The sequence below is a fragment of the Melanostigma gelatinosum genome, assembly GCF_949748355.1.
Source record: "Melanostigma gelatinosum genome assembly, chromosome: 1".
In the NCBI taxonomy this organism is placed as follows: Eukaryota; Metazoa; Chordata; class Actinopteri; order Perciformes; family Zoarcidae; genus Melanostigma; species Melanostigma gelatinosum.
The window spans coordinates 3,130,369-3,147,429 of NC_136634.1; the positions used below are offsets into that span (position 1 = coordinate 3,130,369).

General features: G+C 44.6%; 1 protein-coding gene across 1 annotated transcript in view; it reads left to right on the top strand.

The window, feature by feature from the left end:
* The window catches only part of poc1b (POC1 centriolar protein B), a 37,508-nt gene that overhangs the window by 3,205 nt on the left and 17,242 nt on the right, over positions 1-17,061 (top strand). Inside the window, exons 5-10 of the mRNA XM_079267663.1 lie at positions 161-268; positions 648-763; positions 904-1,037; positions 1,658-1,726; positions 1,822-1,974; positions 2,458-2,535. Of these exons, the coding sequence (XP_079123789.1) occupies positions 161-268; positions 648-763; positions 904-1,037; positions 1,658-1,726; positions 1,822-1,974; positions 2,458-2,535 (658 nt within the window). The remainder of the gene's footprint in view (positions 1-160; positions 269-647; positions 764-903; positions 1,038-1,657; positions 1,727-1,821; positions 1,975-2,457; positions 2,536-17,061) is intronic.

Genomic DNA, 17,061 nt, shown 5'->3' on the forward strand with positions numbered 1-17,061 from the left:
GAGTTTAAATTGAAAATCCTGTCTATCAGGCAAGCACAGTCCTTTTTTAAATATTTTGATTGAGGCACTCTGTGAAACATCTGAATGAGACACGTAGATCAACTTCAGTGGTCTAGATTTGCTGCTGTGGGTGTAATGGTTTGTCTTTTGGTCGCTGCAGGTTTTCTCCAGATGGCCGTCTGATCGCGTCCTGTGGAGACGACCGCACGGTCCGGCTGTGGGACACGTCCACCAAACACTGCATCAACTGTTTCACTGACTACGGAGCGTACGTCCTCAAAGTCTCCGTCATTCTCCTCAGCTTTGGTTATCACGCTGGTTTTTGTTAATTGTAGTTAGTTAGATTTGGTCTCTTCAAATTGTATATTTCTATGCAAGTTATTGTACTCGGCACAGCCTCTGGAGATTATATTTTTTACCCTTTTTGTATTTAAACAACCAATACATTTACAAGGAGGAGGTAGATAATGTATTTTCTGATTTCAGAAGGCCAAATCATCGCTGAATATAATGAAAAGATGCGTTAAAAAATGAATCTGAATTGATTTAGTGGAGTCATCACTTTTTCTGTCCCATAGATGGCGTTGTTGTCTGTTATGAACACACATAAACTGCAGCCGGTCAGAGTGTTTCTTTTGATCTTCCAGATCAGAAACGTTTGTCGGTTTCAACTCAAGCGGCACCTGCATCGCGTCCTCGGGAGCCGACAGTTCCCTGAAAATGTGGGATCTACGGACCAACAAGCTGATTCAGCATTATCAAGGTCTGTCCTCATGAAACAATGCAGCATATACAGTTTGGAAAATAAAGGAACCACCTGAAACATCCTTGCTCATATCTGTGTACCAAGACCGCTGTAAATGTGTTTTTTTGTCTCTGTGTGTGGCTTATTTCTTGGATCAGTCCACCGTGCAGGAATCAACAGCTTTTCCTTCCACCCGTCCGACGACTACCTGATCAGTGGCTCCAGTGACGGCACTGTTAAGATCCTGGACCTGGTGGAGGGCCGCCTCATCTACACCCTGCATGGGCACAAGGTGAGGCAACGGCTCAGTTCACCCATCAGACATCAGACGCTCCGAGCGCTCTGAGCAGCGTTATTCTCGGACTGATGGACTCTTTTACAGTCTGTAAACAATGATGACGTACGGAAGTGTGTTCATAGCTTGCAGACCGATGCCACCGGTGTTTCGGTTTAACGAGTGAACGTGTTAACTGGTGACTCCACGCCGAAAGTGATGGCAGCTGTTGAAAACACCAACAGAACATTTAGGTGTCCTTTTAAATACACTCATCTGTGTATATTATCTGCGCCAGCCATTTCCATAAGTTACTAGGACAAACCACGGCCGCATTCGGCTGAAAGTCACCAGTTAACGCGGTCACACCTTAATCTGGAACACCTGTTGCTGTCTGAATACTGTAGAACTTGAGTCTGCTGTTGGAATAACGATTCTGACAATTGAACACGTAACAAATTCTGACGCCGCGAACAGTTTTCATTCAATGTTTCTATCTCGTCTGGATGGCTGGAACAAAACGCTACTTTTTTTTGATGACGCTGGCTGTGAAAGGGTTTATAGTTCCCTGGATTAGTCCTTGAGGTGTTTGTTTGCTCAGGGTTTTTGTCACTAAGCTTGATTACTATTTTTTCCAGGGTGCTGTAATCACAGTCGCGTTTTCCAGGGCCGGAGACCTCTTTGCATCGGGGGGAGCTGATGGTCAGGTTGGTGTTTTATGACGTTTACCAGTACTTCTAGGAACTCGAAAATCTGCTGAACTCTGTTCAGGGAAGTTGTGCTGGTCCCCTCGATCCCCCAGGTGCTGATGTGGAGGACAAACTTTGACACCAAATCCTACCAGGACGTCCTGCAAAAACACAGCCGGAGGTCCACCCCGGACCCCCCACCCCACCTCACTGACATCCACCCCAGAGGACCCCACCTCCACCTCCCAAAGCCCACAGCCATTCAGGTCAGTTCAGCTTCACCCTGAACGTCATATATCAAGTTCTGCAAATTCTGACTTCTACTTCAAATGATTAGGTGCTCGTTCAACTTCTCTGAAATCAGAGTAACATAAATAACTGGTGTACTTCTACTACCATCTACCATACAAACCAACATGAAGAAGGTACGACTCCACAAGACCAGGAATGAAATCACAAAATCATAGAAAACAAAAGCAGTGTCACCACATTAGGCCGAGGTCAGAGGTCAGAGGGCCAGATAGCAGCTCCGTGGGCTACAAACCATCAGCATCCTGTTTTATCATAACGGACCAGTGTTCACGCATTTTACTGTTCACGTCCTTTCCGCCACAGACAAAGACGTATGTAGTGACAGCGGCCAGGTCCACGTTCCACACATAACATGTTTGTGTTCAGTAACTGCTACAGGTGGGAAATCAAGAGAAAGGGGAGCAGCTTCATGTGACTCGCTCTCTCTCTGCACACAGATCAGTCCCACGCTGGCAGACACTCAGTCCACTCATCCGCACGTGGTGGAGTTGGGCCAGTCCGTTCACAGCACCACGGTAAGCCGGCGTAGCAACGCCACACACAGACGCATCGCAAATCACACAGCGTGTTACTTAACTGGAATAAAAAGAACATTACTCAGTTTCTTGAGCAACGGCACAAGAAATCCAGTTCAAATGTATTCATAGAGAACATTTTAAAAACAGTTGACCGACTGTACAATCAAAAAACAACACCGTAAAACAACACAGCAACATAAAACCGTAAGAAAATCGACAAATGAAAGAATAACTAATAAAACTAGTGGGAAAATGGATGATGGTGCAAAGAAGTTGTTCAGTATCTGATGAAATTGGATCTGTTTTTGAGAGACTAGCGAGCGATGCCCATCGACTTGTATATTTCCCTTTAGACATTTCAAAATATAGACACCACTTAAAACGTAAAATAATTAACTTACACAGAAGCAGAAATATCCAGCAGCTACTCGTCATGTCAAAAATAATGACAGTTTTCTTTTTACAGGTTGAAATTTAAAGTGCGAGTCTGAAAGATTGACCTCGTCATCATGATCGATAACGGGACAGATCAACAGATTTGAGGTTGTGTGCATTTGAGAGGGGGGTGTTTCCCCCCATGGCCACCAGGGGGCAGTGCAGACCAGTCTATAGTTCTGCGGTCCTGCTGCAGCACTGAGGCCTTTTCATTCAGTTCAAACTGTTCATTCACTCGACAGACACCAGGTGATTTCAGCAGAGAGAGACACGTTGCCGTCCGTCTTTGCTCTTTAATTTTGTCTTTAAAAAAAAAAAAACTACTCCAATTATAAAATGCCGCACCTTTGCACAACCACAAATCAGTGATTCCATTGATGACATGTTGGATTTATGGATAAAAATGTGAGCTTAAACTTTTCAGCTCTCCTTTTGTATAATTTTTTTTGCTATCCGCTTACTCCACAAACGCTGATCCTGGATAAACGGGCAGAAACCTGAGATTGATGGAGGTGGGTGTTCATGCACAGCTTGAATGAGAACACGCTCTCAGAGGTGAGGATGGCTGGTTTAATGTGACAGACCGGACATCATTCATTGGTTTGAGTTTGTTTAATGCATTTGGATAAGGATGTGGTCTCGAAAGTGAAATGGTGCAGAGTTCTCCTTCAGAGCTGTGACTAAAGTAAAGTAGCGTGACGGCCTTTGTGTGCACAGTTAATACGGGAAGATGTCGCTTCTATTGATGTCATGTTATGCTCTTAGAAAAAAAAGGCCACTTTATTCTATGAAAACATTAGCTTTTAATAATCCCCTGATCTCTTGCTATGTTCCTACAAAAGACACGTTTTATAACTTGCAGCAGCCGTTCATTGTTCTTATCTTGCGTGCATTAATCATTCATTGAGAACCTCAACAGTGACCAAAGACTGCTGTGCAGCCCGACATCAGATTTGTCTCCTTGCCTCCTCTTCCTCTTCCCTCTCTGGATAGCCTGAAGAAGCTTCGCTCCCTGCATGAATCGCCCAAACGTGCCTGAATGAAAATACCAGAGAGAGATCAGAGAGATCAGAGAGATCACACGGAGAGAGAGCGGGTGAAGCAGAGATCAGAGAGATCACACTGAGAGAGAGCGGGTGAAGTAGAGATCAGAGAGATCACACAGAGAGAGAGCGGGTGAAGTAGAGATCAGAGAGATCACACAGAGAGAGAGCGGGTGAAGTAGAGATCAGAGAGATCACACAGAGAGAGAGCGGGTGAAGTAGAGATCAGAGAGATCACACAGAGAGAGAGCGGGTGAAGTAGAGATCAGAGAGATCACACAGAGAGAGAGCGGGTGAAGTAGAGATCAGAGAGATCACACAGAGAGAGAGCGGGTGAAGTAGAGATCAGAGAGATCACATAGAGAGAGAGCGGGTGAAGTAGAGATCAGAGAGATCACATAGAGAGAGAGCGGGTGAAGTAGAGATCAGAGAGATCACATAGAGAGAGAGCGGGTGAAGTAGAGATCAGAGAGATCACATAGAGAGAGAGCGGGTGAAGTAGAGATCAGAGAGATCACACAGAGAGAGAGCGGGTGAAGTAGAGATCAGAGAGATCACACAGAGAGAGAGCGGGTGAAGTAGAGATCAGAGAGATCACACAGAGAGAGAGCGGGTGAAGTAGAGATCAGAGAGATCACACAGAGAGAGAGCGGGTGAAGTAGAGATCAGAGAGATCACACAGAGAGAGAGCGGGTGAAGTAGAGATCAGAGAGATCACACAGAGAGAGAGCGGGTGAAGTAGAGATCAGAGAGATCACACAGAGAGAGAGCGGGTGAAGTAGAGATCAGAGAGATCACACAGAGAGAGCGGGTGAAGTAGAGATCAGAGAGATCACACTGAGAGAGAGCGGGTGAAGTAGAGATCAGAGAGATCACACAGAGAGAGAGCGGGTGAAGTAGAGATCAGAGAGATCACACAGAGAGAGAGCGGGTGAAGTAGAGATCAGAGAGATCACATAGAGAGAGAGCGGGTGAAGTAGAGATCAGAGAGATCACACAGAGAGAGAGCGGGTGAAGTAGAGATCAGAGAGATCACATAGAGAGAGAGCGGGTGAAGTAGAGATCAGAGAGATCACATAGAGAGAGAGCGGGTGAAGTAGAGATCAGAGAGATCACATAGAGAGAGAGCGGGTGAAGTAGAGATCAGAGAGATCACATAGAGAGAGAGCGGGTGAAGTAGAGATCAGAGAGATCACATAGAGAGAGAGCGGGTGAAGTAGAGATCAGAGAGATCACACAGAGAGAGAGCGGGTGAAGTAGAGATCAGAGAGATCACACAGAGAGAGAGCGGGTGAAGTAGAGATCAGAGAGATCACACAGAGAGAGAGCGGGTGAAGTAGAGATCAGAGAGATCACACAGAGAGAGAGCGGGTGAAGTAGAGATCAGAGAGATCACACAGAGAGAGAGCGGGTGAAGTAGAGATCAGAGAGATCACACAGAGAGAGAGCGGGTGAAGTAGAGATCAGAGAGATCACACAGAGAGAGAGCGGGTGAAGTAGAGATCAGAGAGATCACACAGAGAGAGAGCGGGTGAAGTAGAGATCAGAGAGATCACACAGAGAGAGAGCGGGTGAAGTAGAGATCAGAGAGATCACACAGAGAGAGAGCGGGTGAAGTAGAGATCAGAGAGATCACACAGAGAGAGAGCGGGTGAAGTAGAGATCAGAGACATGGGGAGAGAGCAGGAATCCGGCACGCGGGGGCCGCAGCAGCCTCCCTAATAATAGACTAGCTGGAGTTCCGGCTGCCTGTTTAACTCGCTGCACCCTGTAGTCACACACACACACACACACACACACACACACACGTGTGTGTGTGCAGTTGGGCATGTGAGGGAACGAGCCTAGCGCATGTACGTGTGTGTGTGTTAATGCAGTGTGTACGTGTGCAAGTTTGCGCCCAAGTCGTGTGTGTGCGTGCGTGCGTGCGTGCGGGTGTGTGTGTGTGTGTGTGTGTTTCATAAGGACTGAAATGTCCACATGGGTAAGTTCTCCAAAAAGGAGAGCCGGTTGCATCAGTTTGGGTTGGTTCCGTTGGAAGTTAGGATCGGGTTGAGGTGAAGCGTCCGGTTATTTAAAGTGAGCGTCACCGTGTCGACGCTGAATGTTTTCAATGACGCTGCTGATGAGCGGTCGAAGCTTGAGAGGACCAGATGTGTGTTTGAAGAGGCGATTAGATAGCAGGAGGTTAGCTTTGGTTACTTGAGTCGTCTCGCGTGTCCCTCCGGACGTTCGCTGTGACGCCAGTCTGACCAGACATGGTGTCCTCTACGGTGACGGGGCTCCGGTGTGTGTGTGTCCCCGTCCCGCCAACCTTCCATTGAGATGTAATCCTTATCACGTGTGAAGTCATTTTAGCGAGCTCTTCCATCAGTTGTAGGGATATATATATATATATATATATATATATAGATAAAAAAATAAAAAGGCCGAGTATGTTTGTGTAGTTGCAGTGTTTACTGTGTGTCTACAGTTACACCCCCCTCCCCTCTCCCCCCTCTAGCTTCCTGTGCAGTGGAAGTACAGGATATTGGATGGCCCGGAGGTTTAGATACCAGGTTTAAGTGCTGCAGAGGAGAACACGAGTGACAAGACATGACGGAAATGAGCTAAAGATAGTAGCACTGCTCCGGGGGGGGCCTTCAGAGGCTGCATAACACACTCACACACACTGTTTTACTTTAGTCAAAGCCCAATCCAACACGATCATTCATATAAGTATTCATGCTGTATCGCCACATGATATTGCATTGTTGCAAAAGTTGAGCCAGCAAAAGAAACTTTAACTTATTTCCAGATCTGACTGATTTCTACGTTCGCCCGTTTTATATTTCTATGATCCAAACTGTGAACCTGATTTTGGCGTTGTATGTATTTTGGATTTGCACCCTATTGTTATTTTAGACCTACTTTGTATTGCAATTGACCTCGGGGATATTCTTCTCGTGGGCAGAAAGCCCCGTTACTGCAGCTGGAAGTGTTTGATGAGGCCTTGTGGAATATTACACGACGCCTCCTGACCAGCCAGAGCGGAAGCCCGTCATCGTGACGCCGCGCAGGCCTCCGTAATGCTGCGAGACTCCCCGTGGCGTCTCCGGTCTCCCTGCCGCTGGCATGCAAAGTGTCCAAAAGGTAGAGCTTCCTCATCAAAAATACAGGAGGAGCTCAGTGGTACAGCTCATATCCTCGGGGAACGTGCCGACAGTCGCTCTGTGCACGAGGCTAAAAATAGGTACCGGGGACACCTGCAAGGCAAACGATGATGTGGTGTTATCCCTGCCTGGAGGAATGACAGGAGGCTGGGACAAGAGATGAAAATAGAACTGGATGGGAGAAAAATAAATAAATAAAAGAGCAGACACCAGATTTGATTAAGATGTCATCTTGCCTGAAAGACCCTGGAAAGAATTGTATAGAATATCATTTTACATTTATCATCATCATTATTTTACTTGTACGATACGCAGAGGGAGAGACTTCTTCTTTCTCTGCTCAGGTAAAAACACGTCGTTTATGCTGAATTGACTTTGCTCACTATTAAGTCTTCAAATGTGCCAAAACAGGAAATAAAAACCACCTTGCATTATTTTCTGGGATCTCTATATCTGCCAGTTAGGCAACCTTATATTAAAAGATGTTTGGCATTTTTTGTTACCGCTCTGTCCTGTGGATGATACCCGTGTTTTGCTTGTTGATCGCCTTTCCCAACGTGTGCATCAAAATCCATCCACGGCTGTTTAGTTTGAGAATATCTTTTGAGTCGCAGCTCCAGTCGGTGCGCCGTGTACTGATGATGTATATTCCGATGCCTTATAGCCAGACTTCATACATAGCTGTGGATCTGCCGACAGGACAAATAATGGTATTCACTGTTTCACGTTTGTCTAACTGTGGCGGACGACTGCAGCCGGTATATAACACCAGTGAAATAACAAGCTACCTAAATATCTGGCAGTGTTGCTCGCTGATGCTATTTCCTCCCCGAGTGGAGGCAGAGAGGATGTCGCCCTGTGAACCGCGTAGGCAGATCAGACGCCTCGCGGCTCTGTTGCCGGCCAGGCTTATTTCTGAGCATCTTGAGTTGTTGATTTTCCTGAACTATTTTATTCCTCTTTTTAGAAAGCATCTTCCTGCAAATCTTTAGAGATTAAAGGGGAAGAATAGCGAAGGCAGATCTATACTTTTGGTTGACTATCAGTTCGTTTAGGAATGGATTTTCTTGAATGCTATTTTTAGTTGGGTGGTGGGTTGAGAATATTCGTGTCCGTCTCGTCTTTTTGCTCGAGGTAGAAGCACTGGCTCATCTCTGTCTGTGGAAAAGAGCTTCTAGATTATACTGCCAGAGCTGCTAATATGAATGTTTGAGCATTTTAATTGGTGTGCGTGCGCGTGCATATATATACATCTCATACGTGTGTCGGTGAAGGGAGGATTACTGGGAAAGGGCTCGGAAAACAAATCCATTTCCTGCGTGCTGAGAAAGCCATGAGGTCATGGTCTCTCTCCGGAGGTGCAGCTGTAACTCAACACTGCCTCGGTCCCAGGTTAACCCCCCCCCCCCCTCCTGTTAAACTCATAGTCCACCTGTTAGGAAGTCGTTCATCTCTCCGATCCCCGGAAAGGGATAACTGGATCCCCCACCTCTGACCACAGCTGCACTGATGGATGGCTTTAATGGGCTTTTATTGTATGATGTATCCTCTCCCTCTTTCTTAAATCTAATCAGCTCTTCTTTATATCTCTTTACTGCTCATGACTGAGCCTTTTACTTCATTTTCTCTTTTGTGTTTCTTCCATTTCCTCTTGGCGTATGCAGCTTTACAATGTGACTGTTGCATCAATGATGGCCTCTGACCTGTAGGCCAATCAACAACGTATTCTAAAGTTTTATGTCCCTTCCACGCATAAATTTCCATTTTTCTGACTGCTATCCAATCCCCAAAACTCAAAGAGCAAAAATGATTTGATCACCCCGTAATACAGGCACGAAACTAAGAAGTGCTGCAATCCAGAGAGTACAGAATGAACCAATGGGAAGTGAATAACAATGACTTTACCAGTGACTGATTCTCGGAGGAGAATCTGAGTTTGGAGATCTAGGTTTGCAAATTTAGTTTTTTTTTTTTTTTTTCTCACCAGTAGCCAACCATCGCTTACCGACAAGTTTACTGTCTAACAAGCCGCTCAGCTGCAACGATAACCCGACGCACAAACAGGTTGAATTCATCATTTACAGCCAGCTGCAATCTGCAACCTCACCGCTAGATCGTACACACCAGCTCTACAATAACCACCTATTTCCATTAATTGACCCTCTAAACCTTTGAATTTACAACAAGAAGTTCAGCTTATGCATCAGTTATTTTTCATAACATTGCTGAGGATTCTACACTGAGTCACTGTGCACACAGCTTGCCTCTTTGTTTCTGGGCTGCACTGATACATTTTTGATGTTTTAAGACGGCCCCGTCTTAAATATCCAATGTAGACTTGTAGACCAAAGAAATGCATTTTTTTGAAATGCAAAAAGAGTGCATTGTGGTCTCCATAATATATTATGTTGATTCAAAGTCCGAACAGCATTTTGTTGCATTGATATTGTTTTCCGTTTGATTGTTTGTCAAGGTTCGGACGTAAGCTCCTTGTTTAAAGACGCTTAAGTGTTTTGCGTTGGCCGTGAGCCCGGTATGTGTGGGAACATGGGAAAGCGTTAGGTCGCTGGCATAGTCTGAGAGGGGGATTAGCCTTCAGCTCGCATTGTCTTACAGTGGGACAATTAGAAATTAGCAGTGGGGTTATTCTCAATGGCAAATGAGTTTCCCACAGGTGCTTTGCAGTCCTTTTGGTATTAGCTTAATTGCTAAAGCAGATTAGCAGGCATTTGTGTGGCAATGCAGCTCAATCCAATTTCCCCTGTGGACACCCGCCTGTTCTGGCAGTATTCCTGTGAGAGCCACCGCCTTTGAAACGGTAGGTGTAGTACGTGTGTGAAGACGTCGCTGGCTTTATTGCATTTAGAGTTTCTGATGTTTTTGTGCACTCTTTTTGTATCCGTCACACTCTGAATTGGCATCAGATGAGCTCCAAAGTACTGCACAGGATTCCCCGTGCCTCTTTCAAGTCACCACGTCTGCTGTTTGTCCATCCTCTCTGTTTACGTCTTCTCTGCGAGTTGTTTACCTGTCCACTAATCTCCAGGTTGGCTTTCTCAGGGATAAAAGGATGAGAGTCATGCTTCTGGTGTGTAAAGATTACACAGAGAGATTAGCCTCCTGCTGTCCTACATACACCTCAGCCCTCCATATGGCGACACATTCCTTTCTCCAATACAAATCTCGAGTGTCTTTGAGTTCAGCTTTAATGTCAATGAAAAAAAGAAACATATGTTTCAGAGCACCAGACCTCTTTCGTCTTCCAGCCATGTTTATTGTTCTTGGTGACACAGTAGCTTAAGTATTAACTGTCTGTCGAGCTGCACAGCATTATGTAACTGCCATCCAGAACAACTCGTGAATGGTCCGTGTCACAGTAGGCTGCTTGTGACTACAGTATTGCTCGAAAGTTCACACATGACTGATGTTTCTGGGACAGAAAGATGCGTAAGGTGTCAGTTAGCAGACTTTGTACAATGATTGAATGATTTTTGTTTTGTCCCATCTGAGTGGAATTTAATTCACCAGAACTAGAGGGCATCAATGCTGGGGTTGGCCATTCGATTCATTGTATTGATTAATGAAAGTTAAAGTTTGGTCTTACTGTGGGAGGAAATTTGTCAATGCATTTCCTGCAGCATGGGATAATACAGCATTGTTTGAGGTTGTAGTGTAAAACACCCATCATGCTTGTGCAAGGCAAGCTGGAGAATATTCATGTTAGCATAACCAAAAAGCTCTAAATCACTTTTTATTAACAACAAATTACTGTTTGTGGTAGCACTGATTTCAGCTGATTAGGAACAAGCCTGAAACCAGTTTCCAACCACATAGTACCGAAATGTTTATTTCGAGGAAAAAATCTCACAAGTAAAAAATATCTCCGTATTTAATCATGGAAATGCCTTTGCGGAAAGGAAATGTATGTATATACTGGGTTTAAACTGGAATAAATTAACTAAGTAAAGCCTATGGGCTCAAAATCACCCTCAATCAAAAAAGTTAGGATAGCAAAGAAATCTCCAAAGGGGCTAAATACCAGAGTTCCTGCCTGAACATATCTGGTTTTTCAGCTGTTTGCTTTAAGTGGAGGAAGAATCAGAATGCTTTGGGTGTGAAGTCTTCAAGAAAAGGCGTCTAAAGAAAGGGCGTCGCCTGACACTGATTGGCCAAGAGGGGAAGTGCACCAAGCTGCCCTCAATTCTTAATTAGGAACTGGTCCTCACACCCTGCACAACAGGTGATCTGAATAACCCTCCAATTAACTCAGGGGAATTGTGACGGTCAGCTAAAAGAGTTGGGAACAGAGAACTGACTGCAAGTACCAAAGAATAAGGGGCCGCTGCAGTTTGAATCAGTAAATCTTTTTCTTTTTTATTTCAACGCATTTTGGTTTCATTTGGTTTCCTTTTATATTCCTTTTATTCCTATATATGGCAGTAAATAGCGCGAGCTAGATATTATTGTAATGTTTCGGACCTTTGCCCGAGGAGATTTTCTCGATCTGGACCTTTTGGAATTTTAGTTGAATACCCCTGATCTCGGACATCCTTAAATTAATTAATTTAGTTTCTCATCATTAACATTGAACTATGAATACATTGACAGAATGTTGTATTTAAGAGCATATTGGATGGAGATTTAACTGTGTAAATGGATCAAACTGAGCATAAATGCCCTCCCGCTGACCCACCATAGTTCATTTCCTGTATATGTCCACATGCCACCTTTTTGTGCAGCAGGTCCCCTTGTGACCGGCTATATTTAAGCACTTAAGTGAGCCGAATGAAAGGAAGTCACCCTTTTCATTTCCCTCTGTACAATTAGTTATTCTTAGAAAGTCCCTTTGGTGCTCTGATGAATCCGAGGCCTCAGTCTGAACCAACAGCCATGGCCCTTGTCAAGAAACATCCGGTAATCTTGTGTCACACACCAGGAGCTATGTTTGGAATGGCTCATGTGAGGGCAATTGAGAAGAGGGATGGTCGGACACATTGATGTCCCTCAACCCATGTCCCTCATGGATCGATTGGATTAGGTCTCAGGAATCCAATTACTCCAATTGTTCCACTTCAATTCAAATGACGTCTTACTGGATATTCTTATCAGCAGTAGAATTTGTATGACTGGTAGTGAAATAATAGATTTTGCATACAGGGTGAATGCACCTTTCAAGAGCTTGGGTTGGGTCAGGAACTATTGCTGATACAAGAGATACCTTCCTGCTTTCCACAAACATTTCTTGAGCACTTTATTGGAGGCCTTGATCCAAAATGTACAACCAGCAGGTAAGGATTCTGATGTCTTGCTCAGGAAAACTTTGACAGAACCACCTGAATACAAGTGACCTTCCGGTTACAATATGATTTCCCAATCCAGTAATCTTCCTGCTGCCACTTCTACTCCATTTATTCTTTGCTTCCAGTCACACCTCCCAAACTCTCTCCCGGTGTCTATGTTCTGAAGCAGTTCTACTTGATGATAGACCACATTTCCTTTTTTCCCCCACCACTTATTGTCGAACACAAAAGCCTTGGTGTTTGGAAGTGCCCAGGAGGAAACACTTGACAGTCTGTTGATCCACCTGTTTCAGGACAGAGTGGGCTTGTAGGCTTGGCCTGTTTGGTCCCTGGACCTTGTGGAGGTGGTACCATGAAAATGACAAGAAGGGCTCCACTGTTTGAAATGTTTTCCTCGTCTCTCAAAGTTGTCCTCTGGTTCTGAGAAGTTTCCCCAGTAGGACCTCTCCTACCTCTGGAGTATTTTCCCTCCTCTGCAAAGTCTTCTTTAACGCTGCGGTATGCATTTCTCCCTCCTTAAAACAACACATGAATACAATATGCCATAGAATACCGCTCTGCAACCGCCATCACAAATACTCCAACGCGGCTGACATTGTTTTTTCAGCCTGTAAAGTAACTCAGCGTGGCTCCAGTATTCAGAAATGGACCGGAAAGACAACGAGAAATGAACTTGATCCCGTTGTAGTCCTGCAGTGACAGTTGGAAGGGCAATGTGTATGATATGGCCAGTCCCCTGGGATCAGAGTCTTCGGCACTGTAGTTTTTCGCCGGCTAAATCCAGTTGCTACAGCTAGCTCTTTGCTGGCTGAAGGCCCGTCTCCTGAAGCTACTGCACGTTTTCCTCTCGGGGAAGTAGTCTTTCTGGTGGTAGAGATGTCAAAACAAAAATGACTTCAACTCTTTTTCTTGTTCCTGACTCTTTGGATTTATTCCAAAAAACAACAATTAAAGCATAGACGGACTGTGTAGCAGCACTGTAAACACAAAGATGAGTAACGTAAACTATTGTCGAAGCCATGCGTGGAGATTATAAGAAAGAAGTTTTATTTTCACCGTGAGTTAATAATTAGCTGATGTTTTTTTATATAACTGATGATTGTAAATTAAGACTGTATGGACCCAGTAGTATAGGTCAAATGCTGCATCATGTTTGTTTGAACACAAATCACATTTTTGGACCTGCTGAGAACTATTTTCATTCTTAGGACTCTTCACAGGAGCAATTTAGCCGACAAAGGGTCATTTTACAACCGCCAAGGCTGAGGTATGGACAAAACCAGACAGAGCCCGGGCAGGAACCTGGACAACCTGTTCAACAAGATATTTTAGCAATACACACAGAATCTGATGTAACCATCCCTTGTGGTATTTAGATTGAACGCCTACATAAAGACCTGGTTTTGATGGTCGAGGTGGGTGAGTGCAGGGGTTAACAAAAAAACAAAACAAGAAAGCATCTCCTCTGCCAGCTTATCTCATCACATCCCCAGGAATATAAAATGTAGATTCTCTTTCTCAGAAGCACCCACCTACACCACCCACTTCCAGCTCTGCTCGACTCTGAGCTCACCTTTACAATCGTCTACACAACCCTGACACTGCCTCTACTTCTGACTGATTCGTACAGAACTCATATTTACAGTGTATTGTCAATTCCTGTGTCCCAGTCTGGGTGGTGACAATGTTCTGCTCAGAAAAGTGGGCTGAACATGGCTTTTGCCATTTGGATGAATCAGTTTTGGGCACAACACTCCATTGTTAATCTCTTTGTTTTTGGCAAAAGCACATAGTATGCAGGCTTACCAGTTTGCAGCTTCCGTTAAAACTGCAGACAAAATAATCAGGAACAATTCCTTAAATGTTTTAAACATCAGAGGAAATTTGTTCAAAGCAAGATCTGCAGCCTAAAGGTTTGCAGGAATTGATTGTGGGTCACGTTGTGTCTGATTTCACATGTTAACATAACGCCTTCAAAAACAGACTGAGAACAGGTGAGATATGACACGAACACCACCAGCTTTCTGTAAAATCAGCTGTTTTCTGGTTTTCCCTGAATCGCAAAGTTTTAGCCCCCAATGTCTTAATCTATTACCAGAATAATGCGTTCAAGGTTTTTCTCATGGACTGAATAATTGCTATTCTCTATAAAAATATCTCAAACTATCTAAATTATGAACACACTTGTACAAGTGCTGTTTCTTTGATTCTTTGTACTATTCTTTGTACTATTCTAACAAACTTTGTACCGTAATTGAGTTCCTCAAACTTCTCGAGCAATCGTTTCAGCCCTAACAAAGTAAAATATTAACAGGAGCAGAGCTGTGAAGGTGCACACCGATATGGAAATATGCAGACACCCACATGGACAGATAAGCCTGCTTGTTGTTTGTCTCTCTGATAGAAGAGTGAGAGGAGGCTTGGTGCTACAGGACCCATGATGACAGACCACAAAGCCCACCTGTGGCTGTCGGGGCCCTGGGCAGCTCGGTCTGCTCCCTCCTGCCTGTACTGTGAAGGGCAGAGACGCAGCATGACCTCTAACCCCCCCCGCTGCGCCAGCTGCCAATCAAGCAGTCCCCAAAGCCCCCCCCCCCCTCCTTCCAGGGCTCCCTCCCTGTGATGCTACTCAATGGTGGCCGGGCTCGCTGCTTCCTCTCCGGCCCGATCAGCTGGCCTTCCTCGTCATTCATTTAGCCACCTGCCACAGTGTGAGCGTCTCCCACAGGTTGGCATTTTGGAGTGGGGCTGGAGAGCGTTCGTGTTGTCTGTGGATCGTTGTTGACATTTCTGTTCGCCAGCCCGATATGTCATCCTCAGCCATGATAGATACAGATAGCTTTCAGTTAATTGCCATTTGTTTATTATTCTCTCATCCAGTGCTGCTTCTGATTTAGTGAAGTGGATCTGGCCGCTAATTAAATCAGGATACTTCCTCTACATAGCGTTTACACAAATGCTTGTGTGGGCAGGGTGGCTAACGTAATTTGTCGAAATGATTGCAGAGCAGAGGTTGACTGCTTTGGCCGGGCGAACACAATTACACCACACCAAAGTCCGTTCTCAATTTTAACACTTTGAAGTCTACTTCAATATTTACCAGCTGCTTTTCGAACTCCCCATGAACCTACAAACAGGCTCGGCAGTTGGTTAAAAGAGATCGCTCGCATGGTTTTGCCCTCATTGTTCTCCTTGACGTTTGCTGGAAGTGATGTGGAGAGAGCACTGCGCCGGACTCCGTTTAAAAAAACCCAACCTTTTAAATGCTACGTTACGTGTGTGCTCTGATGATTTTGGCATACAGTTATGGGTTTAATACAGCACAGAAATAACCCGTCAGGATTGCATATAGCATACAGGAAGCCATATAAGAACTCTTAATTTTGTTCATACCCACAATTTGTGGGTACTATAGAAACTATAGAAACCCTTGTTGCGTGCGTTCAGCTTCTAAATGGTTTACATACTGTTCTTTTTGATTTTCCTGGAAAGCCTGCACTGATGCTCTGGAAAATCACATGTCGACCTTAAGTTTGTTCAACAGCACCTCAATTCCACTGCTGCTTAAGTTGTTCTTCTTACAGCCTTTATTTGGTGGCATCTCCCTATTTCTTGGGCATGTACCAGAGTATTTGCACACGGCACAACACCTGCCCCGATATTGTGTTTAGGTGGCGTGACATATGCTAATAATAAACAATCGGCCACATGCCTCCAGTTTATGATCAAGAGGGAATTCATCATCAAGCACACCATGGGTATGAGCAGATTTGCATGGTTAAGAACATGTGGTGCATCTGGAGTTGACTTCGCTTTTCTTTAACAGAAACAGAGCAGACATTTAAGAGAATGTTGCTGCATTGTTATTATTAACAATATTACAGTATGTCTATTATTGTTGAAAGCCATCAATATGACCATGAAGAGCCGTTCTTAGACACCTGTGTGTTTTGGCTGGTCCCTTCTATGAACCTGCTTCCCCTGAGTGATTGTGTTGGCCTTTAACAGTCACATTTGCTTGTCATATACTTGTCCGTATGTGTCCATGCTCACTCATCCAAACAGGTACAAATCCCGATTTCAATAATGTCAATACTCCTCATTGTATTCGCACAATACTCACATTTGAGTGAGGTCAATGAACCTTGAAATTTCTTCCGTGGCATTAAGCCTGCTGCAGCCTTATTACATTGCCACGGATTTCGATTTTAGCCAGCATGTGTGGGTGGGAAGTCCATTAAAATGTGAATAATGTGGGTAAATCTTACTCAGGGGCTTTAAAATGGGCTAATCCCATGCAAAGCCACAATGACGCTCATTCACTTCCTCGCTGTGAAAGGATTCGCCTCCACTTGAGACTTTGGTGGGAAAGAAACCGAAGAAACAAACCTCTGGTTGGAATATGAGTTCCTGAACTTCTCAGCGAAAGCCTCATTTCCTCGCTAACAAGAGACTTTTCTCAGGAACCTCTGCTGTGTGATGCCAATCCATTCAAAGCTCATTTAGAATGTTATCCTAAAGCTGTAAAGCGTAAATCACCAACTGTTCAGGTTGGTTAAATACATAGTGGTTTTCTCGTGTCTGTCCTTTACT